Here is a 26,603-nt window from a genome sequence, read left to right as displayed (position 1 = left end):
CAAATCAAATGCAGACAATTCATTTGATGGCAATATGAGCCTATTTCTTTGGATTCATCCAGACATCTAGATGAAAACACTGATTTGCATTGAACTTTTGAGCACAGATAATTTTTTTTAAATATAAGTAGTATTCAGTGCAAAGGTAAATGCAGTTGAGCCAGGAGTATGATGCTAACTATACAACTACTGAAGTTGTATGATTATTCTGCACATTACTGAATGAGAACTTGACCCATAAGTTGCAGGTCCTATCAATGGTAGATTAAGTAATCAAAATCAAAGGTGGGAGATACATTAATGGCAATAATTTAATGAAGGAACAATAATGGTTGTACTCATTAAACTTCATTGATTATTTTTGAGGATGCTACAAATAAACTGGATGATGGAATTTTAGCACAAAGGCTTCATTGAAAGGACTACTAATTAAACTAAAATTCATATAGAAGCTGAACTAATTTTTTAAAAATTACACAGATGAGTCACTCGCTACTACTGAATTGGAGCAGTGTTGAAAAAGGATACATTTTGTCGAAGCTTTTTGTCTTGCATTCATCTGGGCAAATAGATTGTAGGGTTTATATTGGGTAATAAAAATCCATAGGGCCTAATTGGCTGAAGACATAGCTTTCAATGATGGGAAGATGACTGCCAGGGATATACTAGAAGTCAAAGGTGGGCAGCAGAAGGCTCATGTAGCAGATGTTGCAGGAGAGTGTTACAGAAATGGAAGAGAGGTAATAAATTTGAGGATACAGAGGACTCAGAAATATTGCCCCAAATCTTCCCCTCAGTTGCAAAGCTAAGGCTTATGCCACTGACTCTATTTTAGATTATGTTCTTATCATTTTCATAGGCTGTCGCTTGGAGCCATTGGTGATCTAAGTAGTTTGTCCTAGTGGTGTGTCATAGTTGAAGTAATACAACTCCCTCTGTAATGTGACAAATGAAGGAAGGTCTCTTGAACTGTAGTTTCAATTCAGCAACTTTCAGTTTTTTTTAAACCTGTCGCATCTATTTCTAATTGTCAGGCATCTATCCTTTCTCCGACCACCTCCATCCCGCCCACCACTGTTCCAGGAACCACACATGCTCAACACCCCAACCCCCAGAACCCAACCAAAATCAACTGCTCATCAATCTGCACCCCTTCCAAATATCCAGCATTGCTTAAATCCCCTTTACATCCTGAGATGGGACCAGCAAAGGAAAATCTAGGCAAAAAGGTAAGGGCGAAAGTAGCAGAGCAGATGGTCTCAATTTAACCGTTATTTGCTAATGGAGAGTCTGGGGGAGGGGGAGGATTTTTAAAATGATTCATACAGTCATACTGCACGAAGAGGGCCTTTCCACCCATCAAGTCTGCACCGACATAACTACCACTAAAGGTGCGCTAATCCCAATTTCCGGTACTTGTCCCAAATCCAAATATTTTTTAAAAGGTTTCCGGTCTCCACTACCTTCCCAGGCAGTGCATTTCAGAATCCCTCCACCTGCTGAGTGAAAACATTTATTTCCCTAATTCCCACTTGAATCTCATGCCCTCCTACCCTAAAACTATGCTCTCTTGTGATTGGCCCCTCAACCAAGGTTCTCTATTCACCCTGTCTATACCTGTCATAATCCCATATACCTCAATCATGTCCCCCCTCAGTCTTCTCTGCTCTAGAGAAATCAATGCAAGCTATCTAGTCTCTCCTTATAGCTCAATTACTCCATTGCGGGCAACATCCTGGTGACCCTCCCCTATACCCCCTGTAGTGCTATCACACCCTTCCTGTGGTGTAATTCTTCAGCAGTATTATATGTGTGAAGTATTTATATGGTGTTTCTGTCAGAACATAAATACTTGTCCGTTTTTCTGTGCTTACGATGGATTACTGATAAAACACTAGACACATTGTTTGGTTTGGAATTAAGTTAAAATTAGTTCATACTGACAACTAAATTGAACAGGCATTGGAAGGAAAACAGTAGACAGAATTTCTCAGAAAAAATACTGCCTTACAGTACCAAATATTGTTTCTGTCACTTCCCATGCAATTTATGAAATCTCAATCTGTATTGCATTTTACTTTTTCTGTAGTCGAAGGACAGACAGACTGTCTGATTTTTATATCAGAATGCACAATGAAAAGGTGCCAGGAAAGACAAAAATGCAATTTCAGGCAAGTTGCAAGGAATTCAACAGTAAAGATTAAGCCACATGGAAAGAACAGAGGTCAAAATAGAAAACCTGAGAAGAATGAATCTTTACAAACAAATTAATTCACAGCAAAATTGCATAAGACAAAAATGACAAATTTTGAAGCCAATTTGCAACAAAAGATGCAGCAGCAAACATTTTTTGCATCTTTCACATCAAGTCAATAACAAATTAGGATACTATTACAAAACAAAAAAAATGCAGCTAAAAAGACAACCACAGTTAAGACCACAAGATCTGGGAACAGAGTAGGCTATTTGGCCCACTGAGTCTGCTCCACCATTCAATGAGATTATGGCTGATCTGATAATCCTCAATTCCATTTCCTGCCGTATCTCAGTCTTGAATATCCTAAACAACACGGCCTCTACAGTCTTTGATGGTAAAGAATTCCAAAGATTTACTACCCTCAAAACAAATCCTCATCTCTGTTAAGTAGGTGAACAACGTTTAATAAATCTCACAACACCAGGTTATAGTCTTGGACTTTAACCTGTTGTTGTGTGATTTTTTTAAATTCCATCCCAGTCCAACACCAGCTCCTCCACATCTTAAGTAGGTGACCCATTTCTAAATTACATGTTATATTATCTAAATGGTTGTACAGATTGTAGAGCTCTGTGCTGGAGAGAGATCTGGGGTGTCCTGGTGCATGAATTGCAGAAGGTTAGTATATAGGTACAGCAAGTGATCAGAAAATGTAATAGAATGTCATGGTTTATCGTGAGGGGATTTTAATGCAACAGTTGGACAATTATGCTTCAGGACAATGATGAGATCACATTAGCGTACTGTGAACAGTTATGATCTTTATAATTATGGAAGGATGCTAATTAATTGGAACAGTACAGAGGAGGTTTTACGAGACTGATACTTGGAATGAGTGGATTGCCTTGTGAGGAAAGGTTAGATAAGCTAGGCCTGTGTTTCTGGAGTTTAGAGGAGTCAGAAGTGAATTAATTAAAACATACAAGATGCAGGGGGACTTGACCAGTTGGATGTTGAAAGGATGCTTCCTCTTGTGGGAGGATCTAAAATAGGGGTCATAGTTTAAAATAAACAAGGTCCTATTTAAAACAAAAATGAGGAAACACTTTTTTCTCTCAGATGATAGAGTGTCTATGGCATCCTTTCCTCAAAACACAATGGATGCAGAATCTTTAAATACTAAGGCAGCAATAGATAGGCTCTTGATTACCACAGGGATGAAGGATTATCAGTGAAATGCAGCAATGTAAACATGAGGTTAAAACCAAATCAGCTATGATCTTATTGAACGGTAGAGCAAGTTCGAAGGGCTGAGCGGCTTACTCCTGTTCCTCGGAGCAGGAAAATCGATGTTTCAGGCAAAAGCTCTACATCAGGATAAGAGATCTTTCCTGATGAAGGGCTTTTGCCCGAAACATAGATTTCCTGCTCCTTCATGCTACCTGACCTGCTGTGCTTTTCCAACACCACTCTAATCTTGACTCTCATCTCCAGCATCTGCAGTACCCACTTCTGCTATTCCTGTTTCTCATTTGTTCATCCATCTTACACACTCTGAGATTATGTCCTCTGGCCTTAGACTCTCCCACAAGGGCAAATAAGCTCTCTGTATTTACCCTACCAAGCCCCCTGAGATACTCCTATCACTCACTCTTCTAAATTTCAATGATTACAGCACAATCTACTCAAACCTTTCTGCCCAAGAAAATACCCCGGCATATCCAGAATCAACCTCATGATTGCCTGTGGATTACCTCCAATCTCAGGACATCTTCCTTTAGATAAGGGAACCAAAACAGTCCACAATATTCGAGGCGTAGTCTTATTAGTGCCTTGTATGGTTTTAGCATGAGGTCCTTATTTTTATACAACATTCCCTTTGAAATAAAGGGCAACATTATATTTGCCTTCCTGAACATGGATGCTAGTCATTCATGTACCAGAACAGCAAATTACCCTGTGCTGCAGTTCTCTACAGTTTATTTCGCTCTAAATATTATTTAGCTCTCTTATTCTTCTCACCAAAGTACACTACCTCAGGCATTCCCAAATCACATTCCATCTACCCACTTGCTTAAGATCTCTATATCTGCCTGTAAACTCTGTGTCATCCTCACTACTTGCCTTCTCACCTTCTCTTAGCGTATCTGCTAACTTGGCAATAGTGCATGCATTTCCATCATTCAAGTTAAAATGTAAATAACTGTGGCCCTGGCATTGATCCCATGCACTCCACTAGTTACAAGTTGCCTTTCTGAAAATGCCTTCTTTATTCCAACTCTGTCTTCTATTAGTTAGCCAACCTTCTGTCCATGCTAGTATACTGTTGCCAACAACAAGAGGTCTTATGTTTCTCACTAGCCTTTTAAGTGGTACATTATCAAACACCTTTTATAATTCCAAATACATTACAATCACTAGTTCTCCTTTATTGAACCATCTCATTTATTACTCAAAGAACTCTAACAACATTTTCAGGTAGGATTTCCGCTTCATGAACTCTGCTTGCCTATATTATGTGTTTCTAAATGCCATGCTTGACATATATATGTAATATTACATAACATATTAATATATAATATATATAACATATTATACAATATACTCTAAAGTCTTTCAAGGACAGATGTTAGCCTACAGTTTTATTGCATCCCTCACTTTTGGACACCATCAAAGAATAATGCTTGCCAAATCTAAAAGCATGGGTTAAAGCAACATATGTTAAAGGTGGTGAGCCAAGTTTATCAAGGAGAGTAGAACATTTTACATTCCAGGTACTCCAGATTGAACATTGGACACATCTAAGCAAGTTTATGGCAAAGCCACCTGCAGAGTTAATCCCTATCATTTTGTCCCAGCAGCAAGTAGAAACTTAGAAAAATAAATCTTAATTTACTCAAAAATAAAACAAAGAACTGTGGATGCTGGAGATCTAAAACAAACAGAAACAGAAATTGCTTAAAAAAATCAGGAGTCTGGCAGCATCTGTGGAGAGAAGACACAGTTGAGTTTCTCCAGTAAGTTCTGTTTTGGTTCATTTCTTAATTTATTCAATACATTGCATGTTCCATTGCCATACCAAATATACTTGTGGCCTTATTGAGAATGACATTTAAATAAGTATTTGGGGAAGTCTTTGTCTCCTTCATTTGGACACATACAAAATAAGATCCAAAGGTTATGAGGAGTTTAAAGAAGATTATTACTTAACACTGAAAACAATGGTCATCTACAAATTACAAAATATTTATTTCAATAAATTTCTCAAAGGGGCATTAGTTTTGTTTGTTTGTAAAGATGGGACAAAAAGCAAATAGTGAAAATAACATTCAAAATTACAGGCATTTCTAAATTAACAGCAAGTTATGTTCAATTTGAGTCAAGGTTCAGATTGCTCCTACAATAAGAATTTATGATATAGGATGGGTTAAATTAATAGGATTCTTTTAGCTGAAGAATGCCTGTATCTGATTATTTTCAGTTGGAACCTATGCACTGGCAGATGCTCACTCCCAATCTGCAGAGCTCAAGGCTCATATTTTGCTTCAACAAACTCCTGATTTCCAACAGATGGTGACTTGTTCTCAGAAATGACATGACTGACCTCTTGTGCACAATTAATGCTTTTACCATGACAAGGTCAATTTTTAAAGATGGTCTGAGCATATAGTTGTTCCAGCACCCCAACAGTCACTTCTGCTTTACAACGTTCCTAATTTATTCTTAGGACTTCCCGCCCAATCCTTCAGATTTGACCTTATTCCACATTGTTCGTTAATTTGTTTACCTCTCCATCTCAAATTCCTTTTTCAACTTCCTTTCCACTTTTACTGGTGTAGACTACTCTTGCCCACTTTCCATTCATTTCAGACCAAATTTGAAATGGTCACCAGCTCAGATTCCAATTGGCAAAAATGGCTGCTGCTGTTTAAATAATTTACTTCATGAACTTACCTTTCCCTCAGATCCAATCTGCTGCTCTGCTTGGATTTGTTGCCTAAAAACGGGATCAATCAGCAGTGGGGTGGCACAGTAATGAACAAGACGTGAAGACTGTTTCAGGGTATCCAAGTCACCAAGCTGAATCAGAAAAACACAAAGGTTAACCTATTCCCTAGTTCAAAGTTAGTTGCTTATGGCCCAATATTTGTATAGGGAAACACAATACTATGAATAATAAAGAAACCAAAAGAACTGCAGATGCTGTAAATCAGAAACAAAAACAGAAATTACTACAAAAGCTCAGAGGATCTGGCAGCATCTGTGGAGAGAAATCAGTGTTAACATTTCAGATCTAGTGACCCTTCCTCAGAAGGGTCTGAGGAAAGGCAACTGGACCCAAAATGTTAACTTCTGATTTCTCTCCACAGATGCTGCCAGACCTGTTGACCTTTTCCGGCTATGAATAATGTAGATGTACCTGTTCAACTGTTCTATCACAGTCAAGTGGACCTGTAAAATTACGAGTCACAATACTTCTGAATATATACTCAACTAAAACTTCTGCATTGAATCTTATCAAAGGTAAGTTTTAAATTTATTTTGAATGGCAATGATTTACTTTGAAGTGCAGTAAACAGTTCAATACAAGATATTTCCCTAAGTAAGTCAGGATATTACTTACTGTAATAGGCATGTTGGACTGCGCAGAACGTTGCTGCCATGTCACAAATAGGTTCTCAATTTTCATCTGTTTCTCCATCTCTGAAAAATAAATAATCGGAACAGATTTTTGGTTTAATTCAAGAATCCTGCACTATGTGCAGCACCCAGTGGAGAACTCACTCACGTTTCTCAGCTCAGCTGAATAGTATAGCACCAGCACACCTATCCATAAAGCTCACTCATGCACTACTCAGCTCAGCAGTACCTCATTAAATAATAACATATTGTGCACCTTGGTGGGCACTGACAGTTTCATTAAAATAAGTTTATAAAACTAACCAAGTGAGGATAGCATAGTCAGAATAAGATTATATATTCTATGTGTGGACTTCATCTTATGAGAAGCCCTAGCTACAACTGAAATATCTGCTTGTGAACATTGCTTTGTGTAAAAACCTCTACAGAGCTAAATACGTAGCCAAATATGAAAGTGCAACATCTAATTAAAACACCTAGTGTGAAGTCAATGTAACAAGGGCTACCGGTAGATCTGAGCAAATGGCAAGTATATTTCAGGACCTCAACATGGTGCCACAAACAATGCACAGTTTGAGACTTGTAGATAAAAATGACAAAAAAAACCTTACAAAAGAGTCAAATGACGCGGGTAACAGCTACTTTTAACAATATTTCAGCAATTTCTTTTCTTGTATGCTGACAGACAACAATGAGATGATTGTGAATGAAGTGACAAGCATTCAGAATGAAATGTTGTATTATTTAAACACATACAATATACACCACAGAAACAAACAGGAGTGGCAGTCATGCACCCGAATGATAAAAACCTGTAAAAGAAAATTGCTTCAGTGAACTCCATTACCTTCTGGAGTTCAATGATGATTTATTTTTTGAAAATTTAAGCAGATGAACACATTTTTATTTAGAAGAGAAAGCACATCTTGGCTGCAAATTTTCAGATCAGTCTCACTAGTTCTTATATTTAAAGACAGAAGTGCAGTTTATGCAAGACGCTTAACTGATTGTGGACCAGTTGTAAGCATACATCGTATGGAACATTCAGGTTATTTAAAGAATAATACTGCACAAAATATGTATATCTCTCTCACCTTTCCGCTCCAAGTTTTTGATTTCTAGGAACTGTGTGCCATGACGTGAGACTGGGTCATTCAGCCCCACATCGTGCAACTGTCGCATCACTTTAGGCACAGTGACATCACGCAAGGCCTCATCAAATGGAACAATCTCTGGTGGAAAGTGGAGAACTGGAAGACTCCGGTTTGTCGAACTCAGCCGCCCCTGTTCTTTACTTGGTGGCGGGGTTGGGCTCTTGATCAGTGCATCAGCTTCCAATGTGGACTGAAGGAAAGGATTTGGTTCCTGTGAGAGAGAGGAGATCAGAATGAGGGAGAAAAATGACTCCAGTTGTACACTGTTTCATTGGAAATTACTAATCCAGTTCACCTTTTACAAAAAGTGTGTATGCAATTTTTGCTCAGCTAGAATTATAAAGCCAATAACAGATGAACAAAAATTATTTTAATTTGGTCACAAACTTCATTAGAATTAATATTATGACTCATGTGTCAGGATCTGATTTCTGGGAGAGGTATTTAGCTAATGCCCTGGATGGATCACTTCAAGACAGCAAACCTCTTCCATTTCATTGAAAAGGAAAACAGCAACTAAACCAAAGATTACAGACCAATTGATTACAGATTGGTAACACAGCATGCCTTCCAGTTGTCAGCGTGAATGAGCACTGCGAATCTGACGAGATACACAAATGTTAAAAAAAAGATAAACCATCATAAAATCAGTACTATTATTCATTTGTCTTTTACAGGTAGACTAGCTGAGGCATTTTTCAAACTTTCATACATAGTAATTGAAACTTGATTCTTCACAGATTATAATCTGTGACAAATGTTATGGATCTTTGGTAACCTTTCATAGTGAAAGAAAGGCTTGATTGGTCATCTTCAAAAGAAAATGGCTCTTACAGAAAAGCCTGCACCTGAACATTAATGCAAATACAAATGTTAGAGCATAGCCTAGAATCACAGAATCCCTTCAGTGCGGATACAGGCCATTTGGCCCATTGTGTCTGCAATGACACTCTGAAGAGCATCCCACCCAGACCCACACCCCCCCACCCCACCCTGAATTTACCATGGCTAATCCACCTAAACGACATATCCCTGGACACGACAGGACAATTTAGTATGGCCAATTCAGAGAACTTGCACATCTTTGGACTGTGGGAGGAACCCATACAGGTACAGCGAGAATAGGGGAGGCACAGTGGTTAGCATTGCTGCCTCACAGCACCAGGGACCTGGGTTCAATTCCAATCTCGGGCGACTGTGTGGAGTTTGCACATTCTCCCTGTGTCAGTGTGGGTTTCCTCCCACAGTACAAAGATGTGCAGGTTAAGTGAAGTGGCCATGCTAAATTTCCCATAGTATTCAGGTGTGTGTAGGTTAGGTGCATTAATCAGGAGTAAAGATAGGTTGAGGGAATGATTCTGGGATGGTTACTCTTCGGAGTGTCAGTTTGTACTTGTTGGGCCGAAGGACCTGTTTCCACACTATAGGGATTATATGATTCTAACATGCAAACTCTACACAGGGAGTCACTCCAGGCTGTATTTGAACTTGGGTCACTGGCTCTATGTCTGAAAATTCAAATTGCATTATGATATCATACTATTCCTTTTGGCATTCCTTCTCTTGTTCCAATTATATACAAGTTGTGTAAATTAAAAATAGTTAAATGGATGAGCAGTAATATTCATGGCTTCTACTGAATGGAAGTCTGAACATAAAAGCCAAAAGAATGCCTTTTTAACACATACATTTCACTTCATGAATGATATGGTTGCCGAAAATTGAAAGCATAATTGTCTCTCGTGGAGTCTAGTGATGCAATATGAACTATTCTATGAACAATATTTATTAGACCCTTGCATCAGTTACTTTCAGGCAAATTAGGGCATCTCTCAGCTGCACTCAAGTTTTGTGGCATAGATACAGTATAGAAAGAGATTGACATCAAAAGATTATATTTAAATTCGTAAATTGTTTTTTGTACAGCTGAAAGGCACAGTCACTTTCTTCAGTTTTCCATCCTCCTCCACCCAGCACTTACCCAAACGCCGCTGAACAAGAGGTCGGGAGTCCAGAACTACAGGGCATAGATTTAGGGTGAGAGGGGAAAGATATAAAAGAGATCTAAGGGGCAACCTTTTCACACAGAGGGTGGTACGTGTATGGAATGAGCTGCCAGAGGAAGTGGTGGAGGCATATGGGCCGGGTGTTGGCAGGTGGGACTAGATTGGGTTAGGATATCTGGTCGGCATGGACGGGTTGGACCGAAGAGTCTGTTTCCATGCCGTACATCTCTATGACTCTAAGTGGCCTGTCATTGATCAATAGGCAATGCAAGAGCCGACTCTTAAGGCAAGACAGAAGCTTTAACTTTGGAAACCAGATCCCCGCCCTAAGGCCTACATACCTGATTTTGGGTGAGCCTCTGCTCTGTGGCACATATAAGCTACTACAATAGTAACCAATTCCTCCCACTCATAGCCTAGATTATGCACCATGATTACATGTTCTCTATCAACAAAACCTAATAGGAATGACTCCAATTTAATATCTGTTGATGACTTGTGTACACCGTTTAGTCAGGTGAACCAGAAAATGGCCAACCATCTGTGCATTTATTATCCCTTAAGAGACCTTTGAATACAATGTTGATACAGGTTTTGCATACCCAAGAACCAGTAAGTCATACGAACAAACAACAATCTATTCAAAGTGTAGACATGAAAAAAGAACGGCAAACATCCTCTCCAACCAAGATCTCACTGCTTGCCTTCCTCATCCCCACCAACAACTAGATTTAAACAGCAGCTTCAATATAGTAATACAATCTAAGGGTATTTCACAGATATTGTTTCTTGCAACATATTTATCAGCTGCAACAGTCACAGCAAAAACACATACAATAAAGACAGACATCACATGACTATGACGAGCCAGCTGGTATACTTAAACGCATTTCTCCAAATCTCTCCTTTTTCATTAAAAACAGCGTGTACTATATGCAGTTGCAAGTTCCCAAGTGCACATGGTTAACACAGAAAATTCTCATTCATTAACAAAAATGTGTGTAAATTCCAGTCAACTTTCATAGATTGCTGCAAATGCACACCAAAATAATACACTATGCAGGTCTGCTGAGAACATGTTGTTGGTTGATCATCTTGTATCTGCTCATGTCTGTGTTCCAAACAGCTTCCTTCCCAATGAAGATGCTACGCTGGTGCTGGTCCCTTAATTGGAGAATGGTGGACCTCAGAACTAATGGTCATTGTGCATATTGTGTCAAGGGTGAGATCACATCTTCCTGGTCAATTCCCTACATTGAAGGGGGAGCTTCTCTGGTTGTATGTGTTTGTCTGTCATGGCAAAGATATATCTGGTCATTTAATTCATCACATATTATTGAAGTGACAATTGCTTTACACAGGTCCCAGTCTGTCATTTGGGCTAACTCTTGTTGAGATCATTGAATGTCTGCACTCCGACTGGTTTTCCAAAGCTCACCTCCAGCAATCAAAAGAGAAAATGCTGGAAAATCTCAGCAGGTCTGGCAGCATCTGTAAGGAGAGAAAAGAGCTGATGTTTCGAGTCCAGCACCTCCAGCAATGCTTGGGCAATCCTAATCAAATTGAGATCTGGTTTTGTCATTTCACTTCGATTTTGTCTGTCACCAATGTTTATTTATTCATGAGATGTAAGCACCACTGGCTGAGAAAACATTTATTGCCTATCTCCAGTTGTCCTTGAGAAGGTGGTGAGCTGCCCCTTGGCAATATTTCCAAGTCAGCATGTTAAGTGGCTTTAAGAAGAACTTACAGATGATGGTGTTCCTGTTTGTCTGCTGCTCTTATCCTTCCAGGTGGTGGTCATCATGGGTTTGAAAGGTCTTGTTTCAAGAGTGTTGGTAAATTTCTGCAGTGTACCTTCTAAACTGTACAGATTTTCTAAGATCTGTTTAGCAATCAAAGGTTTAGTGCCTTGCAACAAATGCTGCATTTCTGTACTGGTATCTGCAAGCTTACTAGTCTAAGCTTTAGCCTTGCATCAGCTGGGATGAGTACTTTTTAAGCTTAACACCTATTGTCCAGAACTCTGTATCTTCATTTTTCTCATTACATTGTTGTCTCAGCTTTATTTGTTCTCTTGTAATGCATTTTGATCCAACAAAGTTTTAACCTTACCTGCAAGGCTTAATGTTTGGTTAACATCTTGAGTCACTTTGCAAAAGTTTACGAAGCTCATGATGTTGCACAAATCATCAGTCTCTATTGGTGACACTTCAGATTGGCTTGACATTGTTCTTCTGCAGTTATCATTCCAATAGTCACAAACCATTTCTCAATGCTCATCTGCTGTGTTGTGCGGAGTGATTCAGCTGACATCTCTCCAGCAGCTATCCTTATCAGCTTACTTTGTTTCTTTCAAGTTAAACACTTACAAAGCGATTGAGCTTCTTCCAGTTTGAGCACTTTTTCTCCACTTGGATGTGTTTTCTTTTCTTTTGTACAATTTCCTCTTCAATGTTTACAATCTGCCTCATACCTTTCACCTTTTTACTCCGCGTCTGTGAACATTTCTTCCTTTTTTCTTCATTTGTTTTTGTTTGGCCAGATGCAGTATAATTCAAGCCTCACCTATCACCCATTAATACACTCTCGCCACTACAGACAACCTCAAGGTTTCTGCACACATTGATAGCTTTCGTGAGGTAGCTTTCTCATCAGAGCAGATGTGCTGTCATGGTGGATCTCTCATGCCACAGACAATCCCATGTCTGCTCAGGTCACCTTTCAGTTCTCCAAACTCTCATGATTCAACTAGATGTGTCAGTGTTATCATATATTGGTCAATCTCCCTGAGCTCTGATATTGAACACGTGTTCATAAGGCATACTAATACAGCACATGAATTGTGTCTTCACAACCTTCAAATTCTCCCATCCCATCACTGTCTCTCATCAGTTAGGTCTAGACTGCAACATAGTGTATAGCATTCTTTCTCCAGCACCGATTACAGGACAACTACTGATAGAGATATAGATAATATTGAACAAACTGTTCAGACGTGTTATTACATATCTCTGGAGCAGGTGGGAATTGAACCTAGACCTTCTGCTTCTGATGTAGGGACATTACCACTATGCATAAAGAACCCTACTAATAGAGTTATATGCTCTTATTTTGTCAATCTTTTCTTTAATTGTGTAGTTATTTCAGAGTTTTGCACATGAATCCAATTTTATCTTGCATCTTTTTCAACAGCAGAAGGGAGTAGAAAATTTATAGACATTCTGACTCACCCTTCACTTCAAAAATGTACGCCACTGCTTAATTCTTCCTTGCTGCTTTGTTACAATAGCTGGCTCTCTTACAGCTCAGAAAGTGCACACAATTTCATCTGGACACTCCTTACACCCTGTACCTTACAATGTATTTAATGACTGCCATAGATTGGAGTGCAAATATTTACAAGCATAGAGGTCACATGACTAAAGCAAGACAGCTGGTACACTACTCCGAATAGGAGTTATCAAATAAAATTTGACATGGAGCAAGAAAAGGAGACATTGAAGAAGGTAACCAAAAGCTTAGTCAATTAGGAGGATTTTGAGGAGTCTTCCAAAAGAGAAAAGAAAACGTAGAAAGGTTTACTGTAGAAATTCCAGAACTTAGAGCCCAGGCAGATTAAGGGATAGTTAGCCATTGAACAGTCCCACACATAATCTAGTAACTGTGTTACTTCAAAAATGTTAAGGTCCATGTGCAGATACTGACAGCATAATACAAATAGTCAGCACTGACAATTACATAAGTTTGGTGTAACTTGTGAGATGCATTGTTTAAGTGACTGTTAGTCATAGTGAGCTTCTATTTTAAGAAAATACTTTTGGGGAAGTTTATCTTTCAAAGTTTCAATCTACAAAAACAAAGTGCATGAGGAACTCAGGAGGTCTGGCAGCATCTGTGGAGAGAAAGCAGCATTAATGTTTTGAGTTCAGTGACTCTTCTTCACAATTGGAGTTGTAGTTGCACTTATGAAGGAGGATCACTTTACTCAAAGCATTAACCCTGCTTTAGATTAGATTAGATTACATTACAGTGTGGAAACCGGCCCTTCGGCCCAACAAGTCCACACTGACCCGCCGAAGCGCAACCCACCCATACCCCTACATTTACCCCTTACCTAACACTATGGGCAATTTAGCATGGCCAACTCACCTGACTTGCACATCTTTGGACTGTGGGAGGAAACCGGAGCACCCGGAGGAAACCCACGCAGACACGGGGAGAACGTGCAAACTCCACACAGTCAGTCGCCTGAGGCGGGAATTGAACCCGGGTCTCAGGCGCTGTGAGGCAGCAGTCCACAGATACTACTAGGCTTCCTGAGTTTCTCCAGCTATTTCTTCCTTTGTTTCAGATTTCCAGATTTGTTTTCTGGTTTTAATTGCTGTAGGCTGAAGATTTTAACCATTAAGTCAGCGACTTTGTAATCTGTGAACCACTGTACCTCCTGTGAAGTTGTAAAAGAATTCAAACACAAAGCTCGGAGAACTAAAGGACTTGGGAAACAAAAGAAAGTTCTCCATCAAATCTTGAAGACTGGAGCCATTGAACTGTTTCCCTGGTTCTTTGTTTCAATCTCCATCCATAACATCAATGTGTTTTTTATGGGGGAGTGGAGGGTTGGGGTGTGTGTGTGTGTGTGTGTGTGTGTGTAGGGGGGTGGGTTTAAAGTACAGTAGTAGAGTTAGATGTCAATAGTTCATGACAGTTTACTGTGGCTAGAATCTATTTACTTGTACTAAATATTAGTTTTTTTTTTAAAAATACAGAAACCTGGTCCATGTTTCAGCCTAAGTCTGTCAGTCAGACGTATTGGAATTTCGCATTCTTTGATAATTAAAAAAAACCTTTTGTGATGATTCCACGATTAGTAAGGCTTGCTTTCAAGCCCACTACCCCAGTGAGGGAAACAAAATACATCCAAGGAATTATCCTTAAGCAAAAAAAAATCGCATATTGATTCTGGCATCAGAATCTGAAAATCTGGTTCTCACCTGTTAACTCAGCCTAGTTACAATTCAGTAGTAATCAAGGAATTATAAACATCCTCCTCCTTTGATTGTGATGGATACAGGACAACTTTGTACCAAAAATACAAGAAACATGAGTTGTCTGAATTCTTGATAGATAAACGGCCAGTTCACTCAAATAATGTTAAGTTAATTATATGTCAGTAATAGACTGGCTAGCACTACAAAATAAAGGTGTTATGAATTTGAGGTGAAAAAAAGATTTGTTGACTCCATGCACAATAAAAATTATAAAAGTCTCACAAAAAGTTACTGCATTTATGATCTGTTGCATTTATTTACTGGGTGGTCTGCTACAAAATGTTACAGACTGGCAAGATATTGTTAGTGGGCCTTGTTACTGTACACTGTGCCCCAATATGCACCATTTCTCAACAGGTGGTCACTATGGCAAGCATTCTTTCTGTTTACCTGTCAACGATCAGAGACCGTCCCTAATGTATGCTGACAGCACCCAACAGCTGGTTGCCATGACAAGTTAATGTCACATTGCTCAAAACATGAAGCTCCTATGCACAGCAATGTCAGTCATCAGCACGCTCAGTTGCCCTGCCATCTCCTTCAGGGCAAATACCTGCAGAATTCTGAACAATTTCATAAAGCAACACCGCTCCTTTGTACAACATATTATTAAATTAATATCAAAGTTACATGCTTCAAAAGGCATGCCATCTGTTCCAGCACTTTGTTACAGACTCAGTTCATAGGAGTTTACTGTAACTTGAGAGATATGAATAACTTAATAGAATTAAGTCATGCAAATTAACTCATCATCATGTTTCAATTTTCCGACCTAATGTCCTTTAGGGAAGGAAACTGCTGCCCACACCTGGTCTGGCCGACATGTGACTCCCGACACATAGCAATGTGGTTGACTGTTAAATGCTCTCTGAGCAATTAGGGATGGGCAATAAATACTGGCCTATCCAGTGATGCCTTCATCCCATGAATGAATAAAGAAAAACAAATTCCGTTCCCCAACAGGGACTATTTCATGATTTCATTTATTTTCCAAATGTAAGGCAGAAACTAAATGAAAAGTAGAACACAGTAACAGATCTGAGATTTATACAAAGTGCTATTTTAAAGTACATCATTTACCTGTGCTAAAACACAGGAATGGCAATGTTATAAAACTGCAAGTTTTCAGTAATGAACATTCCAAAGACCAAATGCATCTTAATAACAGTAATCCAAGCATTTCACTGGTACCCATCTGCGCCTCATCTACTTCCAAATGGTGCAATTATGGCACCTAACATATCCAAACTTATTGCTTCCACATCCATAGGTCAGTGTGTAAAATTAATGCCAGTTCGTGCTGAAACTGAGACATTCAGCTGAAAAAACAGTCAAACATTGAAACGGATAGGCATTTTCATGTTGCAGTTGATTGTAATCTCGTTACTGAGTCTCAGTCATGTTCTATCAAGGATCTGAATGTATAATTGGAACATAGGCTTCTATGCAGTGCTGAGATTGATTTATTCATTTGATTTAGAATTAGATGCAGATTCCATTGCACTAGTAATTCTTCTGGCTAACATTCTTCCCTTAGGCAACATCATTAGAACCAATTAATGATCATTTACAGCTTATGGGATCTTGTTTTTTGCACATTGTCTGCTGGTATTGCCCACAAAGTAACAGTGACTGCTGTTCAAAACTAAATAATTGGCTGTCATGTAACTTTAGGACATCCTGATAACAGTTCCTTTTTACTCTCAGTTTTAGTCATGCCACAAAAAAATCTTAACTTTAATTCCTGCTACATTTTGGAGTCTTTTAAGTTTAGTGATTTTTTTTGCGCTATTTCTACTACTCAAGTGATACAGTCTTGAAAAAACAGGGCACTATTCAGTTCGTTCAAATTTTGAACAAACAATTCCAGGTCCCACAGCAATCAAATCAGAAATCATGCTTTGGCATCCTTTTTTGTATTTTATAGTTTTCCATCTTACATTGATTCCAGGTGTTCACTTAAACACCTTTTATTTAAGTGCTCATCAAACAACATTTTTACACTCCTGACATTCACTGATAAGGCATTCATACCTCGTTCTGCCGTTATAACTCAACAGAATTATTTCCTTTATTTTCAATACAGAAAGCGTAACTCATCTTTATAGATGATGGCAGCATGTTTACACATGATGAACGTGATTTCCTAATTTGAAAACTGACATTTTGTATTGGGATACAATGATAGTGAAGTCCCTTACCTGTTTAGAGTCATCATATACAGGTGTGTCAGCAAAACAGTAATGATGGAAGAGACCCATCTTTTGACTGAGGAGGCAGTGTACCACATGAGAGCGTGCATTTTGCCACTGAATAAGGCGAATCAATCCTCGATTCAATGAAACTCCCAGATCCACTGACCAGTTATAGGTATAAAGTGTCAGCTGGAAAAAATGAGAGTACATCAGCACACAAAAAGAAAAACAGTGCACATTGAATAAAGGGAGTAGATTTTCAAAAGAGGAGCAAGCAGATGAATAAAAACATTCAGAGAAAAAGACTGGACTACTTGCATGGTAAGAGATAAAAGAACAAATTTTCTTTCTAGGTAAAGACTTCTGCCTAAAATATAAAATTGTCTTTTCTTTTTACATATATTGATGAAATTAGTACGTCCATGCAGTTGTTATTTTCATGATAATTAAACTGAAAAGTATGTTAGCTTTAATGCAAATTACAAAGGGTAATGTAGGAGCAAATTATTGCAGATGCTGCAATCTGTAGTGAAAACATCAAAAGCTGGAGATCATAGTGGGTTGGGCAACATCTATGGAGAGAGAGCAAGCTAACGTTTAGCTTTCTTCTCTCCACGGATGCTGCCTGGCCTATTGTGGTCTTTAGTATTTGTTGTTTTCTGTACAAAGGTAATACTTCCCATATTTAGAACTGCAGAATAAAATTCCTATTGTCAATAATTTAATGAAAAATATTGGTGTAAGTATCAAACAAGAAATCCTACTTCATACTTGTAGTTGTATTTTTAGGAAATTTAATCAACAGAAGGAATTCCCTCAACATAATCATATCATAATAGCAAAGTAACTTAATGAGGTTCTTATTTGGATACCTTTTTATCAATGATGTCAATTATGAGGAATCGCTGCCGGGGGATCATACTCTTTCCACTCATGCCCGGACTTGAGGAATCACCCGATTTCTCAGCAGTATTGAACTCTACTGCTTCAAACTTCTGAAATCCCTTGTGGGCTTTTCATTTTATTGTGAGAGACAGAAAAGTAATATATTAGCACATGACAAAATGTGCGAAGCTCACCTAACTTTTTCATACTGGATTTTCAAATAATTAACAAAAAGAACAATTCATTTTAGAAATAACACTTTCACATCCTTCAAATTAAAAAGAAAGCAATTCAGGCATCACAGGATATTGGAGTTCTTTCATGTTGCTCTACAGTGATAAACTGTGGATTGAATTTTTGATTTCCCAAAGGATAGTTACCTACTTTAGCTATTCCATCATGGGAAAGCCTCAGTATGAAGTCTAAATTTACTGCAAGAGATGTTTTAATGACAAAATCATATGGACATCACGGTTCATTTCAAGAAAAAAGCTGACTAAAGAAGGAGGGCCAAAGGTACAGAACACTTACCTTGAAATAGTATGTAATATAAGCAATCAATTGACAAAGGTAAATAAAGAATAAATGCCTTAATTAGCCTTATTTGATGTTGTGATGCATACGATGATGGGGTGATTTTATGCTTTTGAACAGAAACTCATGGTTTTGCTTTTGTTAATAATAGAAATTGTGTAGCATTTGTATGGTACAAATGTTAGCTAGCACTTACTAGGCCAAATCTGGGCAACATCTAGGTCATGATTCATGAACCGCTTTGTTATTTGAACCATTATGACAGAAGCTGAATAATGTGCACACATCAAAACAGTCCTAATTCTGACCTTATGAATGAAGGAAGAATTGATGATAAGCTGAAGATAAACTGTTTTCTCAGCTGTTGCCCTGAGAAACTCCTGCACTGATATCTTGAATCTGAGGTAATTAGCCTCCAAAGAAAAACAAGGCTGAAACATATCTTCAGTCAGTAGTTCCTCACGGATAATCCATCTCAGCCTCCTCCACTAGTCCCCAGCAATGTTTCCACTCAGAAGGATGGTTCTGGAGGTTGCTGCCACGCATTGATCTTGGAGGGCATGCAACCACAAAGAAAATTAGAGTGATCATTGGTGCATAAGTCCATAAGATATAGGAGCAGAATTAGACCATTTGGCTTACTAAGCCTGCTCCACCATTCGATCATGGCTGATAGGATTTTCAACCCCATTCTCCTACCTTTTCCTCATAACCCTTGTTCTCCATACCAATCAAGAACCTTTGTCTTAAATACGCTCGATGACTTGGCCTTCGCAACCTTCTGTGACAATAAGTTCCACAGTTTAACCACCTTCTGGCTGAATAAATTCCTCCTCAATGCAGGTCTAAATGGTTGTCCCTTCATGGAGGCTGTGATAGTTGAGTCCTAGTCTCTCCTGCTAGTGGAAACATCTTCTCCACGTCCACTCTATCCAGGCCTCTCAGTATTCTGTAAGTTTTAATGACCTCCCCCACTTCATCATTCTAACTCCATTGAGTACAGGCTCAAAGTCCTCAATTGCTCTTCATAAGACAAGTTTGTCATCCACAGGATCATTCTTGTAAACCTCCTCTAGACTTCCTCAATAGCCAACACATCCTTCCTTAGATATGGAGGCCAAAACTGCTAACAATATTCCAAGTGCTATCTAACTAGAGCCCATACAGCAGTGCATCATTACACTTACATTCTAGTTCTCTTGAAATGAATGCTAACATTGCATTTGCCTTCCTAACTGCCAACTGAACCTGCACATTAACCTAAAAGAATCCTGAACTGGACTCCTGGGTCCATTCTTGCTTCAGATTTCTGAAGCCTTTCCCCCTTTAGAAAATGGTCAATGTCTCTATTCCCTCCACCAAAGCATATAGCCTCCGTATCACAAATGTCAGTCTTCAGCTAAATCAGTTCACTCCACATAATATAAATGGCTATAGACACTGGATAATACAAAGGCTATGGGTCTTGACAACATTTTGGCAATACTGAAGACTTGTGTTTCAGAACTAGCTATGTCCCTAGCCAAGATGTTGCAATATAGTTATAACATTGCTATCTACCAAGCAATGTGGAAAATTTCCAGGTATGCCCTGTCCACTAAATGCAGGACAAATCCAGTCTGACCAGATAATGTCCCATCATCATCAAAGTGACAGGAGGGATCACTAACAGCACTATCAAGCAGCACATGCTTAGTAATAATGCTCAGTTTGGGGCCACTTGGCTCTTGACTTTATCACAGCCTCAGTACAAATATGTGCAAAAGAGCTGAACTCAAGACGATAAATTGGCTGACTACACTTGACTTTACGTGTGCCATCAAGGACGCCTAGAAAAACTGGAGAGTAAATGAAAATCAGAGGGGAAAAAGCTCTCTGCTGAATGCAGTAATACTTAACACAAAGAAAGACACTAGTAATTGTTGGAGGTTAATCATTTCACCTCTGCAGTAGTTCCAAGTGTCCGAGGTACATCCAGCTTCAGCTGTTTCATCAATGACCTTCCATCCATCACAAGATCAGAGATAGGAATGTTAACTGATATTGCAACAATGTTTAGCATCACTCATGATTTCAAATACTAAAGCTGTCCATGTCCAAATGCAGCAAGACTGGAATAATACTCAGGCTTGGTCTGAAATGGTGAAAACACCATTATGGGTGGCACGGTGGCACAGTGGTTAGCACTGCTGCCTCGCAGCGCCAGAGACCCGGGTTCAATTCCCGACTCAGGCGACTGACTGTGTGGAGTTTGCACGTTCTCCCCGTGTCTGCGTGGGTTTCCTCCGGGTGCTCCGGTTTCCTCCCACAGTCCAAAGATGTGCAGGTTAGGTGAATTGGCCATACTAAATTGCCCGTAGTGTTAGGTAAGGGTTAAATGTAGGGGTATGGGTGGGTTTCGCTTCGGCGGGTCGGTGTGGACTTGTTGGGCCGAAGGGCCTGTTTCCACACTGTAATCTAATCTAATCTAATCTAAAAAAACCTGTGACACACAAAGGTGTACACAACGGAATCTTTCAAAAGAGGGAACCTAATCATCACCCCTTGACATTCAATGCAATTACTATCACTGAGTTCTCCCACTAACAAAATCCTGGTGATTACCATGGATATAAAACTGAACTGGACAAACCATGTAAATTCTGTGACTACAAGAAAGGGTCAGAGGCTCATAATTCTGTGGCAAGTAACTTCTTGACCCCTCAAACCTTGTCCACCATCTACAAGGTTCAAATCAGGAGTATGATGGAATACTCGCCAATTGCTTGGATAGGTGCAACTCCAGCAATAATCAAGAAGCTTGACATCATCCAGAACAAAGCAGCCTGCTTGACTGGGAACCCATGTAATACCTTCAACATGTACTTCATCCACCATCAATGCACAGTGATGGCAGTGTGTACTATCCACAAAATCCACTGCAACAACTCACCAAGAAACCTGAGACAGCACCATTCAAACACATGACTCCTACTAGGAGAAAGTGAGGACTGCAGATGCTGGAGATCAGAGCTGAAAAATGCGTTGCTGGAAAAGCGCAGCAGGTCAGGCAGCATCCAAGGAGCAGTAGAATCGACGTTTTGGGCATAAGCCCTTCTTCAGGAATGAGGAAGGTGTGCCAAGCAGGCTAAGATAAAAGGTAGGGAGGAGGGACTTGGGGGAGGGGCATTGGGAACGTGATAGGTGGAAGAAGGTTAAGATGAGGGTGATAGGCCAGAGAGGGGCTGGGGGCAGAGAGGTCGGGAGGAAGATTGCAGGTCAGGAAAGTGGTGCTGAGTCCAAGGGTTGGGACTGAGATAAGGTGGGGGGAGGGGAAATGAGGAAGCTGGAGAAATCTGCATTCATCCCGTGTGGTTGGAGGGCTCCCAGGTGGAAGATGAGGCGCTGTTCCTCCAGGTGTCGTGTGGTCAGGGTCTGGCGATGGAGGAGGCCAAGGATCTGCATGTCCTTGGCGGAGTGGGATGGGGAGTTAAAGTGTTCAGCCACGGGGCGGTTGGGTTGGTTGGTGCGGGTGTCCCAGAGGTGTTCTCTGAAATGTTCCGCAAGTAGGCGGCCTGTCTCCCCAACGTAGAGGATGTCACATCGGGTGCAGTGGATGCAGTAAATGATGTGTGTGAGGTGCAGGTGAATTTGTGATGGATATAGAAGGATCCCTTGGGGCCTTGGAGGGAAGTGAGGGGGGAGGTGTGGGCGCAAGTTTTGCATTTCTTGCGGTTGCAGGGGAAGGTGCTGGGAGTGGAGGTTGGGTTGGTGGGGGGTGTGGACCTGACGAGGGAGTCGCGGAGGGAGTGGTCTTTCCGGAATGCTGATAGGGGAGGGGAGGGAAATATATCCTTGGTGGTGGGGTCTGTTTGGAGGTGGCAGAAATGGCGAAGGATGATACGATGTATCTGGAGGTTGGTGGGGTGGTAGGTGAGGACCAGTGGGGTTCTGTCCTGGTGGCGATTGGAGGGGCGGGGTTCAAGGGCAGAGGAGCGGGAAGTGGAGGAGATGTGGTGGAGAGCATCGTCAACCACGTCGGAGGGGAAATTGCGATCTTTGAAGAAGGAGGCCATCTGGGTTGTTCGGTATTGGAATTGGTCCTCCTGGGAGCAGATGCAGCAGAGGCGAAGGAATTGGGAATACGGGATGGCGTTTTTACAGGGGGCAGGGTGGGAGGAGGTGTAATCTAGGTAGCTGGGGGAGTCGGTCAGTTTATAGTAAATGTCCGTGTTGAGTCGGTCGCCCGAGATAGAAATGGAGAGGTCTAGGAAGGGGAGGGAGTGCAGGGGAAGGTGCCGGGAGTGGAGGTTGGGTTGGTGGAGGGTGTGGACCTGACCTCCCTCCCCTTCCTAGACCAGGAATTGGTGTTGGAGAGACTGTTAGGTCTGAAGGTTGATAAGTTCCCTGAGCCTGATGGTCTACATCCCAGGGTACTGAAGGAGGTGGCTCGAGAAATCGTGGATGCGTTGGTGATTATTTTCCAGAGTTCGATAGATTCGGGATCAGTTCCTGCGGATTGGAGGATGGCTAATGTTGTACCACTTTTTAAGAAAGGTGGGAGAGAGAAAGCAGGAAATTATAGACCAGTTAGTCTGACCTCAGTGGTGGGAAAGATGCTGGAGTCTATTATAAAGGATGAAATTACGACACATCTGGATAGTAGTAACAGGATAGGTCAGAGTCAGTATGGATTTATGAAGGGGAAATCATGCTTGACTAATCTTCTGGAATTTTTTGAGGATGTAACTCTGAAGATGGACGAGGGAGATCCAGTAGATGTAGTATACCTGGACTTTCAGAAAGCTTTTGATAAAGTCCTACATAGGAGGTTAGTGAGCAAAATTAGGGCGCGTGGTATTGGGGGCAAAGTACTAACTTGGATTGAAAGTTGGTTGGCTGATAGGAAACAAAGAGTAGTGATAAACGGCTCCATTTCGGAATGGCAGGCAGTGACCAGTGGGGTACCGCAGGGATCAGAACTGGGACCGCAGCTTTTTACAATATATGTTAATGATATACAAGATGGTATCAGCAATAACATTAGCAAATTTGCTGATGATACAAAGCTGGGTGGCAGGGTGAAATGTGATGAGTATGTTAGGAGATTACAGGGTGACCTGGACAAGTTAGGTGGGTGGTCAGATGCATGGCAGATGCAGTTTAATGTGGATAAATGTATGGTTATCCACGTTGGAGGCAAGAACAGGAAGGCAGATTACTACCTAAATAGAATCAATTTAGGTAAGGGGCAGTACAGAGAGATCTGGGTGTTCTTGTGCACCAGTCAATGAAGGTAAGCATGCAGGTACAGCAGGTAGTGAAGAAGGCTAATAGTATGCTGGCCTTCATAACAAGAGGGATTGAGTATAGAAGCAAAGAGGTTATTCTGCAGCTGTACAGGGCCCTGGTGAGACCACACCTGGAGTACTGTGTGCAGTTCTGGTCTCCAAATTTGAGGAAAGACATTCTGGTTATTGAGGGAGTGCAGCATAGGTTCATGAGGTCAATTCTTGGAATGGCAGAATTACTTTACACTGAAAGGTTGGAGCGACTGGGCTTGTGTACCCTTGAGTTTAGAAGACTGAGAGGGGATGTGATTGAGACATATAAGATTATTAAAGGATTGGACACTCTGGAGGCAGGAAACATGTTTCCGCTGATGGGTGAGTGCCGAACCGGAGGACACAGCTTAAAAATATGGGGTAGACCATTTAGGACAGAGATGAAGAGAAACTTCTTCACCCAGAGATTGGTGGCTGTGTGGAATGCTCTGCCCTAGAGGACAGTGGAGGCCCAGTCTCTGCATTCATTTAAGAAAGAGTTGGATAGAGCTCTCAAGGATTGTGGAATCAAGGCTTATGGAGATAAGGCAGGAAGAGAATACTGATTCAGGATGATCAGCCATGATCATATTGAATGGTGGTGCAGGCTCGAAGGGCAGAATGGCCTACTCCTGCACCTATTGACTATCAGCGTTCCAGAAAGACCACTCCCTCTGCGACTCCCTCACCAGGTCCACACCCCCCAGCAACGCAACCTCCACTCCCAGCACCTTCCGCTGCAACCGCAAGAAATGCAAAACTTGCGCCCACATCTCCCCCCTCACTTCCCTCCAAGGCCCCAAGGGATCCTTCTATATCCATCACAAATTCACCTGCACCTCCACACACATCATCTACTGCATCCGCTGCACCCGATGTGGCCTCCGCAACATCGGGGAGACAGGCTGCCTACTTGCGGAACATTTCAGAGAACACCTCTGGGACACCAACCAACCCAACCGCCCCGTGGCTGAACACTTTAACTCCCCCTCCCACTCCACCAAGGACATGCATATCCTTGGCCTCCTCCATCACCAGACCTTGACAACACGACGCCTGGAGGAACAGCGCCTCATCTTCCGCCTAGGAACCTTCCAACCACAAGGGATGAATGCAGATTTCTCCAGCTTCCTAATTTCCCCTCCCCCCACCTTATCTTCATCCCAACCCTCGGACTCAGCATCGCCTTCTTGACCTGCAATCTTCTTCCCGACCTCTCTGCCCCATCACCCTCACCTTAACCTCCTTCCACCTTTCGCATTCCCAATGCCCCTCCCCCAAGTCCCTCCTCCCTACCTTTTATCTTAGCCTGCTTGGCACACATTCCTCATTCCTGAAGAAGGGCTTATGCCCGAAACATGACTCCTACTACCTAGAAAGGCAACAGATGCAAGGAAACACTACCACATAATTGTAACCTGAAACTGTAATTGTCATTTCTTCACTGCCTAACAGATCTGTGGTTATACCATAGACTGCAAAGGTTGAAGGGGGCAACCACCACTATTTTAATCGCAATTAGGGATACGCAACAAATGTTGGCCTAGCCAGCAACACCCACATCCCATGAATGAACAAAACAAAAGATACCTAGCACAAGGAAAGAAATTGTATGAATCTAGCAACTGAAGAATTTTCCCGCAATCCTCATGGATTACAGTATTATTTAGTTTCCTCATTAGAACATCAGTTAACTACTATTTTCAGATCAAGGGTAATCAATTACACCTCACCTTTGGGGATTAGCCCATATCCATATTTGGATCAAGGCAGTAAAAATGTCTGAAGTTGAACAAATCTGACAGAACCCAAACCGAACATCAGTGACCAGGTTACTTGTGAGTAAAATTGCTTCATAGCATGGTTGACTACTCCTTCCATCACTTTGTTAATGATTGGAAGTGAGCTGATAGGAGAAGGTTAGATTTGTTCTTATTTGCTGACAGGGTAGAGCTGGGCAATTTTTTGTATTGTCAGGTACTCCTGCACTGTAGTTCTACTGGAACAAATTAGCTAGCTACACGGCTAGTAAAAAGAAGTCTTCTACAATTCAGCTATCTTGTTGTCAGGCTCCTAGCTTTTCACATTAATTAGCAAAGAAAAATTGTTTGTGTAGAGGAGGAGAGATATTGGACAATTCCAACATTAATGAAGTTGTCACTGCAAAATGAAACTGCAGCTTCTAGGTGCTGCGCAACATGGTGCCAAAAACACCACCAAGAGAAACAATGGAGCAGTACGAAATGATTGCAGCTGCTTGGGGTAATGTATGGTAGTTAATACAGATCACCAGTGTTTGGCACATCAAAACATGAGGCGATTTTTGTTGTAGCTCTATACACATATGGCATTTTCAATTGGGGAAAATGAGCAAACTATTCAGATGCTATTACATATGTTTCAACCTTGAGCATATTTAAGATTTGGCTTGATATGTTTTGGTCTCTAAGGAAACCAAGCAATTTGAACAGAATTGGGACAGAGGATCAGCCATGATAGCATTAAGTGATGCAGTGCACCATCTGCATGTCCTCCCATTTCTATGCTCTTATCATCTTAACTTTAGAGATGACCACAAATATGATCTTGCTATTTGTTACACTCATATCTGTGGTTTCATTGAAATACAGAAATTAG

At 40.8% G+C, this 26,603-nt stretch overlaps 1 protein-coding gene across 1 annotated transcript in view; it reads right to left on the bottom strand.

The window, feature by feature from the left end:
• Positions 1–26,603, bottom strand: part of szt2 (SZT2 subunit of KICSTOR complex) — a 260,612-nt gene that overhangs the window by 49,008 nt on the left and 185,001 nt on the right. The window contains 5 exon segments of the mRNA XM_087990508.1: positions 6,152–6,277; positions 6,822–6,901; positions 7,933–8,203; positions 17,251–17,433; positions 18,117–18,256. Coding sequence (XP_087846634.1) covers positions 6,152–6,277; positions 6,822–6,901; positions 7,933–8,203; positions 17,251–17,433; positions 18,117–18,256 — 800 coding nt within the window.

The sequence above is a fragment of the Chiloscyllium plagiosum genome, unplaced genomic scaffold (genome assembly GCF_037043375.1).
Source record: "Chiloscyllium plagiosum isolate Xiang-an unplaced genomic scaffold, Cpla_swu_hap1 HiC_scaffold_9, whole genome shotgun sequence".
Classification (NCBI taxonomy): domain Eukaryota; kingdom Metazoa; phylum Chordata; class Chondrichthyes; order Orectolobiformes; family Hemiscylliidae; genus Chiloscyllium; species Chiloscyllium plagiosum.
This window is presented reverse-complemented; position numbering and strand designations above follow the sequence as displayed.